The 15139-nt window shown below is 44.1% G+C and overlaps 1 protein-coding gene across 1 annotated transcript; it reads left to right on the top strand.

Moving 5' to 3' along the window:
- The first annotated feature begins 334 nt into the window (after window positions 1-334).
- On the top strand, window positions 335-14840 carry CKMT2 (creatine kinase, mitochondrial 2). Its single transcript, XM_044266200.1, has 9 exons — window positions 335-978; window positions 2314-2512; window positions 3743-3838; window positions 4330-4551; window positions 6184-6269; window positions 7196-7319; window positions 7948-8082; window positions 9326-9451; window positions 14593-14840. The coding sequence occupies exons 1-9, from the start codon at window positions 827-829 to the stop codon at window positions 14710-14712; spliced, it is 1260 nt and encodes a 419-aa protein (XP_044122135.1). The 5' UTR covers window positions 335-826; the 3' UTR covers window positions 14713-14840.
- The last annotated feature ends 299 nt before the right edge of the window (window positions 14841-15139 follow it).

The raw sequence follows: 15139 nt of genomic DNA, 5'->3' as shown, positions 1-15139 counted from the left end.
TCTTCCTAAGTATATATTTTAGTGGTTCTTTTGTTAATGATCTTCTCTTTATTTCCTTTTTCATTTTTAAAAGATAGTTTGACTCTGTGACCCCCAATTCCTCCTGATCTTTGACTGAGAGCTTGTTGTCTGATCTTCATCTGTAGGAAACCAGAGCCTAAACTGAGTATACTTTCCTTAGAGAGGATTTTATTCTGCCTCTGCTGGGAGCCAGGGATTGGGGGATCTGGTGACCTTGGACCACTTGCGCCCCTTTTAAGGGTTCTAGCTCACTAGGGGAGTCACAGATAGAGCTCTCCACCCCACTGTTGGTATCCTGACCTTAGTGCTCACATGGACATCTGTCCTCAACATAACCCAAACCTCCTCGCTTGTTACCCTGAGCTCTGCCAGCAGCTTATTTGCGAGGAGTGGGGTGGGAGCGTGGGATTCAGAGACTTCCTCTACTTCTTCCAAGCCCAGGAACCTGACCTATTCAGGCTGTCCTCCCTGTGCAGTGGTGGGGTCCAAAGGAGCACCTGGTCTGTCACACAGCCAGCAGCAGAAATTCGCTGTTTATTTTCCCCGTATTCTTAACTGGAGAAAATGGCCATGGACTTCATGCAGTTGGACATTCACAGTGTCTACACCTCCCCACATCTCCCCAAGCAGTGTCAAGGGGTATGGGTGAGAAAGGAAGAAAGAGAAAAACCAAACCAAAAGAGAGGCACAGTGCTTCCTGTAGTCCTTTCTCTTGCCCAGCCATCGCTGGGCTGTGGCTTGGGTCCACCCCGGGAGCTTGTCTGATCCATTTTCTCTGCTTTCAGACACTCATCCAAGAGGAAGGATGGCCAGTGCCTTCTCGAAGTTGCTCACTGGCCGCAATGCTTCTCTGTTACTTGCTACCATGGGCACCAGTGCCCTAACCACTGGGTATCTGCTGAACCGGCAGAACGTGCGGGCCGAGGCTCGGGAGCAACATAGGCTGTTCCCGCCCAGGTAAGAACTCCACGTGTCAGCCAGAAATCTGTTTTCCCCTGCCAGAAACTGTCAGCAAGGGTCCTTCTTGTTGCTTTTGAGAAGGACCAGATCAAACTGACAATCACTGTCGACACGCAGGGAGCACAGTGGCCTGTGGTGAATCCGAGGCAGTGCGGTGTCGTCATTCCTGCCCAGAGCTGGGGAGCTAGTTGAATAGTAATACTCACGATGAATATCGGTTGAGCACTCTGATGTGTGTTAACTGCTGTACATGGGAGTGTCTGTTTTATTCATCTTAGCATCCCTTTGTGATAAAACGGAGACTTAGAACAATGAAGCAGTGCCCAAGTTCACACACCCAGTGCAGCCAAATGCAAACCTCAGGACCCCGATTCCAGACCCACACTTCACTCACTGCTGTCCCACCTTTTGGAGAATGGTGTTGTAGTACTGATATTAAGTACCAGCTTTAAAGGCCACTGCAGATGGAAAGTGGGAAAGTGGCATGAAGATGGCCAGGATTTCCCAGTCCTTGGCTCCTCGCCACGGATGAGACGGCATGCACAGCCGGCGCTGACTCCACAAGGTCCCACAGAGGCAGGTGTAGAGACAGATGAGGAGGACTTGCTGTTCTTCTCAGATATAGTTGCTGGCTCTTGTGGGGATCCAGATCTCTGAGGGAATTATCAACACCTACCATGTACTTCAGGAACCCCTGAAGGGAGATGACCTGTGTTTGAGCCTGTGGTGGTCCAGAATCCCCTTTGTTTGGTCAGTACACAGCCCGGGATCAGAGAGCGCCTCGCTTTATTGCCTTCTGTGTACCGTTCCGACAGATATTTACAGAACGCCTATTTCAGTAGCCAGCCACTGCTCTCGACAGAGCAGAATCTGCTCTCTTGGAATGTCAGCGTAGAGGACAGATAAATAATGGAATTTCTAGGTACCTCTACCTGCAGGTTTCCAGTCTCTCCACCACAGACCTAAGGCACCACAATGTGCTTGTTGCATTTTACCAGAACTTCTGGGTTTAAAAAAAAAAAAAAAGGCCACATGGGATGTCCATTGATTTTGTCATTTTCACTGTATCTCCTCTTTCCAATAAGCCATGGTGTGTGGGCTCCTGCAGCCAGCAGCATGGGATCCTTAAGCAGGGCCACGCCCCTTTCTTGGGCTGTTCTGGGGACTGTTTTTCTTTTTTTAATCTGGCTGACTTAAGTCATGACTCCTAGCCACGTGTCCCCATGCCCTCTGGCTAAAGACAGTCTGGTGGCAGGACAGCTGGATGCCGTCCTTTCGCAGGCCGCCTCCCTCAGGCGGTGCTCACTGAGCGGCCCTCTCCTCCGCCTGCAGCGCAGACTACCCTGATCTGCGAAAGCACAACAACTGCATGGCCGAGTGCCTCACCCCGGCCATCTATGCCAAGCTCCGCAACAAGGCAACGCCCAACGGCTACACCCTGGACCAGTGTATCCAGACTGGAGTGGACAACCCTGGCCACCCCTTCATCAAGACTGTGGGCATGGTGGCTGGTGACGAGGAGTCGTATGAGGTAAAAATTGGCTGCTGATTCCAGAGTAGGGGTGGGGGGATGCTCTGGGGCGGAGTCCTTCTCTTCTCTGCGGGGGGCCGGCATTCGTAAAGGGAAGGCAGCTTCAGCAGAACATCTGGAATGCTTTCTGGAACAAGGAGGGCTACCGCTTCCCAGGGGCAAGGCTTCCTTTGCTGCTGCTCTGGTATCCCACTCATGGAGGGATGAGTTCCATGACAGGGCTCTCTGAGACTGTCAAGGGGATGAATTGGTACAGAAAAAAAAAAAAAATCTTGTAATTTATTGGTGATATGTATTCGCCAATAAGACCTTAGGAGATGGTGTGTTTGTGGCTAGACTTCATTGAGGAAGAAGGATGGTCTGTGTCTTTAGCTTGGGAATTACTGATTATTGTAGCCTAGATGACTGAGTTCACCAAGTCTCTTGGAGGAATCCTATGATCTCCGTGTCCTCATCCTTGGGACAGAAGCATAGAATGGTCCGCTGCTCGGGCAGCATTCGTCACAGAGCAGCCTCGACACTAGGACAAGTTGCAGGGAGCTGAGGGAAGTTCTCTGGGAGAACAGCCATAAAGAGGAGGATGGGTCCTCCTGAATGAACAGGACTGGTGGGTCATTCACATACAGCAGTGTGCTACCCTGGCTCCCTGGACCCAGTTTGCCCCCGCCCCCTGCCCACCCACTTCCCACAGCCCCTAAAGGTGGCAGGTCCTCCGTGGTAACTACTCTTAACATCATTTTACCTAAAGAATATCCCTGAAGCTTTTTTTTTTTTTTTAATAGATTTTGCACAAGATAGTTTGGGCTAGGGAAGGACCTCACAGGGTGAGAGGTGCTGGCCTTGCCCTGACTGCTGCTGTGCACTTTTCTTGCAGTGTAGCTGGTTTTCTGTGAATTTATTTTCGAACCCTAGAACCTGATTATCTCTTTTGTCCACAAAACTGCTTCTGGCAGCTGCTTTTATCTCATAAAGGCAGGAACTGCTGGGGGGAGACACAAGATTTTCTGCCTCAGTCTCATGGCAGTAAGCTTGGCAGAATCACTAGGGAGGTGGCCTGTTGTTATTTTCGTTGACCATCAATCTACCACCCCCGTTTCCTGCGTGGTAACACAGAATGACAGAGCAGGGCATCAGCTTTGGCCCTCAAGGTAAGAAGGGGCAAATGAAAGGAGCCACCTTTTAATAGATGAATCCATTAAAGTGGAAACAGGTGCATCTTCCCTTCTACAGGTGTTTGCTGACCTTTTTGATCCTGTCATCAAACTAAGGCACAATGGCTATGACCCCAGGGTGATGAAGCACCCCACGGATCTGGACGCATCCAAGGTAGGCTGCAGACCCCTCTGCTTTCCCATGCAGCTGGCACTCCAGAGCCTGAAGTGAGGAGCACCTGAGAGGAGGGCGACTCCCCCTGGGTCAGATGCCCTCTGCAAGCTCTGTGATGGCCCTTGCGCAGCACACTCCCTGGAGGGGCAAGGAGAAGGTCAGAAAGGTCCCGAAGTCTTTGTTTTCTTTAATAAGGGCCGATAGGGTGGCGTTGGCCAGGGAGAACCTGTCTTTCCTAAAGCAGTTACTTTTTTTTCATGCCACACCTAGTGCGGTAAAGTATTCTGGATGGCGCTGCATAAAGTAGCTGTGCCCCTTAGCTACAGTGCCCCTGCCCCCATAATTCCAACATGTGTCCAGCATGTTGTGCACAGGGTCTGAGGATCCCCTGCACGGGGTGCTGCAGGTCAGTGGGGGTGGACCCCATGGTGGTGGTGGGACTGTAGTTGGCAGCTGGCCGTGGTAACCCCATGCTCTCTCTGCTTCGGCAGATCACCCATGGGCAGTTTGATGAGCGTTACGTGCTGTCCTCTCGGGTGCGCACAGGCCGCAGCATCCGTGGGCTGAGCCTGCCACCTGCCTGCAGCCGGGCTGAGCGAAGGGAGGTGGAGAACGTGGCCATCACGGCCCTGGAGGGCCTCAAAGGGGACCTGGCAGGCCGCTACTACAGGCTGTCCGAGATGACTGAGCAAGACCAGCAGCGGCTCATAGATGTGAGTGGCCCTTGACCCATCTGGCCTGGCCTGGGATGGGGCTGTGCCTGGAACCCTAATGGGCACCATGAGACCTCATGGGGAGCTTGCTGGGACTTCAGCCTGTGCAGTATAAGGAAGGAAAATGGGAAAATGAGGCCTTAATACTTTAGGTCAAGCCACAGAAATGGTCTGTGGTTAAAATCAGAGTAAACTCCACTGTGGAGCTGGGGGGTTGCAGATCCATGGCTGGAGGTTAAATGGAAGATCCCTTTGCTTATTGAGGATGGTCTCCATTGCCACACCCAAATAAAGTCCTAGAAGCTAGGAAAATCTGGAAAGGAAATTATCGAGGTGGAAGGCCTGCCCTGACTCCTATTGGAGCCAGCTCTGGGATTTCGGCTGCCTCCACGAGTCCTCAACATCTTCCCTCTAACACTAGGGTAGACAAAACTCCAGTCCTTTTACTTATTTTCCCTGTAGTCCAGCTAAAAAGGGATAGCAGTTTCAAAAGTAACTTTTAGATAGAACTTAAAAAAAAAAAAAAAAGACACCAACAACCACCACAAAACAGAAACACTATCTTGTCATTTCATAAGATGCAATGCCACAAAATATGCCCCATTACCAAATTGAATGAGCTAGCTTTGTGGTCTCTCTGGGCCTCAGTCTCCTGGTCTCTGCAGCTGTCAGGCCCTTGGCCTGCTCTGTTAGAGCATAAGCCCTCCTCAGCCTCCAGCAGCCACTTGTGCTTTCCAGCGAAAGGCCACAAAGTCTGTTCTGGGTAATGTCTCCCAACCTTTCCACTTAGATTGTAAAGGACTTCCCTCTCCATATCTTCTTTACTTCTTACCTCAGTGTAATCAAATTTAAATATATGGTATGCATATTTATGTTCTTACTGTATACACACAGAAAAACAGTCTCAACACTGGTTTTGATACGAAGAGTACTTTCCTATAGTTTAAGGCACAACTTGGGAATCGTATGGGTTGAGGCTTGAATCGAGGCTCTGTCACTTCCTAGTTATGTGATACTGGGGGTTGTTTTCTCACTCTTTATGCGTGAGGAAAACAGATTCAATGATTATATTTGCCTCCTAGTGTTGTGAGGATTCAAGAAAAAAAAAACACATAGCATAGAGCAAGGTGAGCATTGAATTAATGGTAGATACTTTTATTTATAATCCATTGTTTTACATCTCCAGTACTTTTTAGTGAAAGGAAGGATAGTAAGAAGAGATCCACTAATGCCAGCCATGTAGAGAATGGTGGCTGTGTATACCAGCCTTTCCAGGAGCGTGTCCCTCTCTCACTGCCTGCTCCAACACTGCATAGTGTTGGTGCTGGTGGGTAAATATAATTCATAGTGATTGTTTCCATCTGGGCTAAGCCAGTAGATTTCAGCCTTAGCTGTTAGCTAGAATCATCTGAAGAGCTTTTAAAAAATCCCACTGTCCAGGCCACACCCCATAACAATTAGGACAGAACCTGGGGGGGGGGCAGGAATTGGGCATTCATATTTTTAAAAAAGCCCCCAGGTTGTTCCAGTGGGCAGCCAAGGCTGAGAACCACTGTCCGACAGACCTGGCCCGTGTAGTTGTGTCTGATCTCATCATTTTTTCCTTTCTGCTTTGTCCATTCTGGCCTGCAGGACCACTTTCTATTTGATAAGCCAGTATCCCCCTTACTAACATGTGCTGGGATGGCCCGTGACTGGCCAGATGCCAGGGGAATCTGGTATGGACACAGCATTTTCCTGTTTGCAGTGTGTACAGACGATCTCCTTCAGATCACCTGCTTCTCCTAACCTGCAGTTGCTGTGAGCCGCCGCTGACAGCATGCCCAGCTTGAGTTAAATGGAGGAGAGAAAGATTGTAGAAATTGTGTGTGTGTGTGTCACTCCACAGTATGGTGATGTTTCTAAGATGTGTAAGAATGTTCGCTGGTTTGCATGAATTATGCATGAGGAAGACTATTTTTAAGAAAAATTAGCTTCGTATTATTTGACCTCACAGAGAATCTGTTTCATGACTTTAAAACAAAAGAGCAGAAAATGAAAAGTTTCGAGGACTTAAGCAAAACCCTACAAGGAAGGATGGATATCGAGTATACACGTATTTTATCTTGGCCAAAGTCCTCAGTCCACTTTGATTCCCGTGTACTTTGGTAGGTTATTCTGACACTCTCCGCAGGAGCTGCGATAAGTGTGTTCGTGAGCAGATGCTCCGTGTGTGTGGATAGGCAGGATCTAGGCAGCAAACATATGTGAGATCTTCTGCATCCCAAACCTCCTGGGCTGCAGGTAAAAAACTTTCTTGAAGCGCCACAAGATTTTGGTTGAGCCTCTTAGAATACTCTTGTTAGTGTCAAAGCCAAATGTTATCCATAGCTGAATTCTTGTCCTCCTTGTCCAAGGACTGGGGAAGATGATATTCTTGTTGGGAAAAAAACAGTACATCTTTAAGGGTTGGAGTTGGTCTTATTGTTTGTTCTGTCACGGTAACATTATTTTGTAGCACTTGTTCAGGCACAGTAAAAAAACTTAGGGCTTTGTAGGAATGAGGAAGGTGAAATGAAGCAATCAAGCCACAGGAGTAAAGGGAATTTTCATGTGTTGAAACAAATGGATTTGACACGCAACACCGTATTTCTCCTTTCATTAGGCATAATTATGACAAGACCTTTCTCATCTGGATTAATGAGGAAGACCACACCAGGGTAATCTCTATGGAAAAAGGAGGCAATATGAAAAGAGTATTTGAGCGATTCTGTCGTGGACTGAAAGAGGTAAGATGTTACCAGAGATTTCTGAATATTCATTAAAATGAAATCATTTCTTCATTCTTAACAGAAGACACTATGGTGATTACCAGGATGAGGCTAATTTTCTTTAGGATCATGGCACTCTCTGAGGGCGGGACTACCAGGCCAGGGCTTCAAAAATAGGAGACTTTTTTTTTTTTTTTTTTAACTAGTAAATTCCTATGCCCGTCTCCCCAGTCCAGAATGGTTCAGGAAAGTCTATGGATCATTACTTATGTTCAGTTTCCTTCTTGGTGATTCGAAGCATAGAGACAGTACAGGATGTAACTGTGTTCCTAAGTAACCTGACCAGAGCCTTACCTGCTGAGAATTCCTACATTCTCTTATTATTCTCGTATGAAAAGTAACAGCAACGGACATTCATTGAATATTTAGGATGTGCTAGGTACTGCATTCAGTGCTGTACATGTTTCATCTAATTTAATTGACTCATTTTAATATTTGGATAGAAGTATCCTTTTCCATTAAGGAAGTAATATAAATTTGCCTGAATTTCACTCATGGCAAACATACAGTACACATGTCTCTCCCTGGTGTTGCGGATGTACCAAGTAAATGGATACTTAAGAACTCCGTTTGTTCACTGCTGTAGGTGGAACGCTTAATCCAAGCGCGAGGCTGGGAGTTCATGTGGAATGAGCGACTAGGATATATTCTGACCTGCCCTTCGAACCTTGGCACAGGATTACGGGCTGGTGTCCACGTTAGGATCCCAAAGCTCAGCAAGGTAATGTTACGCAGTGAACAGTCCTTTTGAGTTCCACTAGGATAAGCTCATATGTGACTTCTTTGTAGAGGGAGAAATCGTCACCATTCTGTAACCCTTCCTTCATTCTGTAACCCAACATAGATTACTGTATACACACAGAAATTCTAAAGACACTTGTATTAGTGAGGATAAAAGATTAAGGGCTGTAAGAAAGAGGTGTGGCTTCAAGAGTAACAAGTTTAAATTCTCCTCACTACAAGTCAGGATGGACTTAATCCAATTCATGCAAACCAGCGAACACTCTTACACATCTTAGAAACATCACCAAGCCTCGCGCTTGGATTAAGGGTGTTCTCGTGCCCTGCTCCTGGGAGTTCCTTCTGTCTCTACCTCTCCTAGTGGAGGGGTTTCTCCCACTTGGGCCTGCATCAAAATTGCCTGGAGGCTTATCAAAACAGATTGCCCACCTGAAAAGATTGCATTTTTAACAAATTTCCAGGTGACTTGATGCTGCTGGTCAGGGAACTGCACCAGGAAGACCATGGTCTTAGGGCACTGTCCTCTTAGCATGGTCATCGCCAGGCCCCACATTGCAGCTTGTGGGAAGGGGAGAGAGGATATAGGTGCCACCATGTAAAGATTGAAAGCCTAGGCCTGGAAGTACACACATTACTTAAGTTCATTCTGTTTGCAAGAATGTAGCCAGTGGTCACCTTCTCAGCTCCATCTGTAGAGGAGAAGGAAAAAGCGTTCTGGTAGGCATCCAGCACTTTTTGCATCAGCACAAGCCAATCAAATACTTGAAAACCATTTTAGAAAATGTGCTTCCTACCAAAAACAGAATGAAGAATTATTCCAATGTTAAGAAAATGATTTGATGTCATTTAACATCATGATTTTAATTCTATCAGTGAAACGATTATACAGATGAATAATCAACTCACCAAAGCTGGCATCCAAATGGCAAAAATCATATAGAAGTTAAAAACAGCTCTGCTACCTTCGAGCTGTGTGACCCTCATCAGTTATAGTCCTCTGAGCCTCAGTTTCCTCATCTGTGAAATGAGAATGAAAGCAGTACCTACACTTCAGGAGGTTGTTGTAAGGTTTAAAAGTTCTAGCATAGTGCCATGGTACACAGTAAGTATATGCTTAATATCGACGGTTACTATCTCTCATTATACCTCTTACTAATTCCATGTGCCAATGATGGTGAATCAGTTTTGCTTCTTATGACACTAAGTACTGTCTCTTGTCCCAGGATCCACGCTTCTCTAAGATCCTGGAAAACCTGAGACTCCAGAAGCGTGGCACGGGTGGTGTGGACACGGCAGCGGTGGCGGACGTATATGATATTTCCAACATAGATCGAATTGGTCGATCAGAGGTAACAGCTCTCACTTTCCAAACATGAGCTGACCATACTAGCCTAAGAGAAAAAGGGAATAGAGAGGTAGCCTATACAGCCTCACCTTATTCACAAAAGTCAAGACCTCCTCTTTCCCCACGGAGTCCTGCGTCCAGTTCGTGTTTCATTCTGTAGTACTAATCCTCCCTGGGAAATAACCACATAAAAGCAAGCACAAGGTAAGCTGAGAATATACAGGCAAGTAAAGGAGTTCATGGAGGGACTATTATCAGCACCTGGCCCCTGAGAGGTATTCCAGCCATCTTTCAAAGATCGGAGCTCTCTTACGCCAAAGGACAGCAGCATTTTATCACTGTGATGTCAGAGAACGTGTGTGCTCTCTGAGGGTGGCAGAATAGTGGAAATTTCTCTTGATTCTGAATTTCCTTTGGGGAAAGCCACATGCTTCATTTTTAGCATTTTTAGACACTTGGTAGTTTATAAAATCGTGTATTTTTCAAGCTAAACATGGCATATATATATATATATATATATATATATACATACTAGGTATATAACAGACTGTGTTCATGAAATAATCTTTAGGGTTCTGTGAACACATTGGAGGAACAGCATTCATAAGCTCTAAGGAGGCCTGGAGTAAGGCGGGAGGCAGAGCTCGAAGACACCCCCCCCACACCCCCGCCTAAGGAACATGCAGCTGCATCCTAAGCAAGCACTGACCACATAAGTCACACCTGTTTATCTGTGCATGCTCCCACGGAACATACTATGCCCATTATTAATTTAAAAGCCTCTTCCTCTTAAACTGTACAAATCCTAGTTAACTCACTGGCTGGTTATTAAATCTCTGCATTATTGATGCTCTTTCTTCTTCCTTGCTGGTTTTCAAATATCTCACTGCCTATGGGTGTATCCAATAGGCACCATTACACTGAGAAAAGGGAAAGAGGAAACACTCAAGTCAGCCTGTGGGCTTCCACCTCTGGTAAAGTACTTGAGGAAGAAGTAGTTCTAAATACAATTTCTGAGGGTTACTGAGTAATATGTGGTGTAGTGAATAAAGAAGATCAGGAGCCTAAACCTGTCTGCTTCTATTGTTAACCAAATTTTTATTACTGGAAAGCAAGGTAGTCATCACTTAAATTTTTTTTCTAAAGCCTAAGTTAATAGGTGACATTATAAAAGAAAAATGCTGAAGTATTAAAAAATAACACTACTTATTTAACTTAATCCTAAGAAAAGCATTATAAGCATTATTCTGTATTGCCTTCCATTTTTTAAAGGATTGTTTTGTTATGTAAAAGTTATATTTTACATAGTTTTATTCACAGGAACAGATTTATTCATGAGTTGACAGCTCTTTGTTATTCAGGAAAACAGTGATTCTCTTTAATGTATTAGGTCAGTCATAAGCTCTGCTCTGGCTGAGGCTGGTTTGACAACTCCCTGTGCAATGCTGTTCTCACCACAAATGGAGATGCCACTGGTCACCATATAGTGCTATCACAGTAACATTGACCACATTCCCTTTCATCCTTGTCACGTCTTCATTCCGTAACTGGAAGCCTGTGCCTCCCGCTGCCCTTCACCCAGTGTTGCATCTGGCATCCACTAGTTTGTTCTCTGTGTCTATGGTCTGGTTTCCGTTTGTTTTTTTAGGCTACACATATAAGTGAAATCATACGGTTTTTGTCTTTCACTTAAAATGCCCTCGAGGTCTATCTATGTTGTCACAAATGGCAACATCTCAATCCTTTTTATGGCTGAATGATATTCCACTGTAGATATGTGGGTCTGCGTATATACAACATGTCACATCTATATCTGTTCATCTATTGATGGACACTTCATCTTGGCTATCATAAATAATGCTGCAAAAAACGTAGGGGTGGATATAACTTTTCAAATAGTGTTTTTTGTTTTCTTTCAGTAAATACCAGTAATGAAATTACTGGATTGTGTGGTAATTCTCTTTTTTAATTTTATGAGGAAACTCCCTACTATTTCCCAGTGGTACACTAGTTTCCATTGCCTGATTCAGCAGCACACGAGGGCTCCTTTTCCTCAGAATCCTCAGCAACATCTGTTATATCTTGTCCTTGTGATACTGGCCATTCTGACAGGTGCATGGTGCTTTCTTGTGGGTTTGGTTTGCATTTCCCTGCTCATCGTGATGCAGAGCAGCTTCTCATGTCTGGTGGCCATCTGTATCCCTTGTTGAAGAAGATGTCTATTCAGGACCTTTGCCCATGTTATAATCAGATGCTATGATGTTTCATTATTCTGGCATAGTCCTAATGGTATGTTACTGTTTTTATTTTACTTGCCAGAGGACAGCTATCCATAAGTATGTGGCTAAGGCCAGTGTCCAAGGGTTTACTTGTTTCTCTGAGTTTTTTGGTTCCATGCCTCACATGTAGCTCTTTAATCCATCTTGAGTTATAACAAAGGGGTCCAGGCTCATTCTTTTCATGTAGCTATCCAGTTTCCCCAGCACCATTTACTGAAAAGACCATCTTTCCTCTATTGTATACTCTTGCCTCCTTTGCTGTAGATTGACCAGAGAATCAAGGGTTCATTTCCGAGCTCTCTCTCCTGTTCCATGAATCTCTGTGCTGGTACCATACTGTTTTGATCACTCTAGCCTTGCAGCACATCTTGTAATCTGGGATTGTGATAGCCCCGGCTTTGTTCTTCTCTCGAAAGGTTGCCTTGGTTGTTTGAGGTCCTTTCTGGTTTCGTGGAAATTTGGAGATTATTTATTTTAGTTTGGTGGAAAATGCTGGTGCTCTTTTGATAGGGATTGCACTGAATCTGTAGCTTGCTTTGAGCAGTATGGACATTCCAGTGATACTTACTCCTCCAGTTCATGGGTATGGTACATTTTTCCATTTGTTTGTGTCATCTTCAAATTTCTTTCATCAATGACTTCTAGCTCTCAGAGGATAGGTCTTTCACCTCCTTGGTTAAATTTATTTGTAGGTGGTGTTTTCCTTTTGGTGCACTTGTGAGTGGAACTGTTTTCTTAGTATCTGTCTCTCTGCTTTCACGTTACTATATAAAAATGCACCAGATTTCTGTATATTATTGTATCCTGAAACTTTACTGAGTTTTACTTCTTCCTTACCAATTTGGAGGCTTTTTTTTTTCCTTGTCTGATTGCTGTGGCTAGGACATCCAGTACTATGCTGAATAAAAGTGTTTAGTTCAGTTCTTTTTCCGAGGTTTTATCTTACTCTCTTGTTTGGAGCATATTCCTGTCTCCTGATTTTGGTGACTTTCTTAATTTCTATGAATTGGGCAGAACAGCTACTTCTCCTAACATTGAAAGAATGGTCTTAGGTATGGTGTGTATGCACATGTGTAGACTGTTGTACCTGGTGACGGGATGGTTGCAGCTGTGGCTGGCATGGGTGGGAGTGGGGGGCTCCCAGGGCACTCGGTGCTGGGACTGCCCTGGGACTCTTCAAGCAGAAGGCATGCTCTCCATTTTTACAATTATTCAAATACCTCTTCAAAAAAATACAAAAAACCTATAATCATATTTTTCCAGTGTATTCTATCATGAGCTTATTCTTACAACATTAAGTATTCTTTAAAAACCTAATTTTTAATGACAGCATAGTATAGATACTCATTATCTATTTAATATCTGATTTGTTGATATTTGACTATATCTGTACATAATTCTGTAACCATCTCTATACTTTAATCACAACTCTGATTATTTAGTCGGATATATTTTTAGGAAGAGAATTCATGAGTTAAAGATAGGGGGACCTTACTTAGGACCAAGTTACTTACCAGAAGACTTATATTAAGATAGAGTCCTTTTGGGGCATCTGGGTGGCTCAGTGGGTTAAAGCCTCTACCTTCGGCTCAGGTTATGATCCCGGGGTCCTGGGATCGAGCCCCACATTGGGCTCTCTGCTTGGCAGAGATCCTACTTCCTCCTCTCTCTCTGCCTGCCTCTCTGCCTACTTGTGATCTCACCCTCTGTCAAATAAAAATTAAAAAAAAAAAAGTAAAAAGATAGAGTCCCTTTGACAGTGAATGAGAGAACCATCTCACTACACCATTATGAACAGCAGGACAGGTCAAAGTGGATAAGTAAGAACTATGTGTTTCTTTGATTAGTGATGACTAGCTTTCTGACCCAACCCTCTCTCGGGGCTTCAGTTTCTTTAAGCATGAGAAGTGGGGAGGAGAACTGGACTCAATCCTGCCTAAGGTATGTTCAGCTGTAACAAGTAACAACCCCTTCCATCCTTGTTATTCATTATTGAGTTATTATTAAGCATTTTAATGCAGTTGGGAATTAAGTCATTGCTTACTATCTCAGTTTGCATCTCTTTAAGAGCAGTGCAACTGATTAGGAAAAGGATCCCAAGGAAAAAAATCCTAGGTAGATGTGCTCTGATTTACAAATACTGGATTTTATTAAAGTTTTTTTTTTTAAAGCAGGAATTTTTAAAGGTTTATCCTAATATAATTCAGAGTTTCCTTTAAGTAGCAAACTTGCCTGGTACAGTGAAAACATGATTTAATTGCACCCAAACATTTGGTTTAAACAATTTCTCAGAAAGCTAGCCACTGTTTAAATATAGCTCAGATACTATCTAAGCTATCATGCTCAGAGAGCTTAGTGGTAGGTCTTAAAGAGAGATCCAGGTCAAAAAAAAAAAAAAGGTGTCATGGTAATTTTACTTATTTTTTTTAAGATTTATTAGAGTGTGCAAGCAGAGGGAGGGGCAAAGGGAAAGACATAAGCAGACTCCCTACAGAGCAGGGAGCCTGACACAGAACTAGATTCTATGACCTGAGCCAAAGGGAGACAACTGACTGAGCTACCTAGACACCTCTGTAATTCTACTTTTGGATAAATTTATAGCAGAAACTGACTGGGGGTGGGGGGTGGGAGTGTCTGAGATGCACACTAATGGCTTTCATATATTTAAAAAGTTCTCAAAACAGTAAATCTAAAAAAAAAAAAAACAAATGCCCCCACAACACTTGAGAGAAATACTAACAAAGAAGAAATTGTTATAAAGTCTACCTAACAGGACAATTTCTTACTTCTCCCAGTATTCTTATTGATTAATGCCTTGCATGTGTCCTTTATGCCCATTAATCATTCTTCTTTTTCACTATCAAAGGTTGAGCTTGTTCAGATAGTCATCGATGGAGTCAACTACCTCGTGGATTGTGAAAAGAAGCTGGAGAGAGGCCAGGATATTAAGGTCCCACCACCTCTGCCTCAGTTTGGCAGGAAGTGAACTTTTTGTTTTCCAAACTATAAATAATCTGTCTGCTGGTATGACAGACATGAGGAAACTCTGAGAGTTTTTATAAAAAAATGTAAAATTGTATGTCCTATCTTTAAAATAAAACTCTCCTTAATATCCTTAGTTTCCGTGATTTTTAAAAATCCTACTCAGAAGGGCAAATACATCAAATTAGAAGTAGCAGCAGGCAAAAATCTGGTAAGGCAATGATAAAACATATTTCTAAGACCATTACACACAAACCTAAAAAACCCTCCAATCATCTAGATGCTATAATATCAACACCGTAACAAAACTTTATGGACAACACTGGTGTATATGTCCCTTTTTCCAATCATGTTTCTGGCAACTAGAACAGTAGGAGACTGATTTCTCTTGAGGGTCTGAAAATAAATACAATTATACAAATGGCAAACAG

Source organism: Neovison vison, chromosome 1, assembly GCF_020171115.1.
Source record: "Neovison vison isolate M4711 chromosome 1, ASM_NN_V1, whole genome shotgun sequence".
NCBI classification, from domain to species: domain Eukaryota; kingdom Metazoa; phylum Chordata; class Mammalia; order Carnivora; family Mustelidae; genus Neogale; species Neogale vison.
The sequence above is the reverse complement of the archived record's forward strand: the minus strand, read 5'-3'. Positions and strand labels throughout refer to the sequence as shown.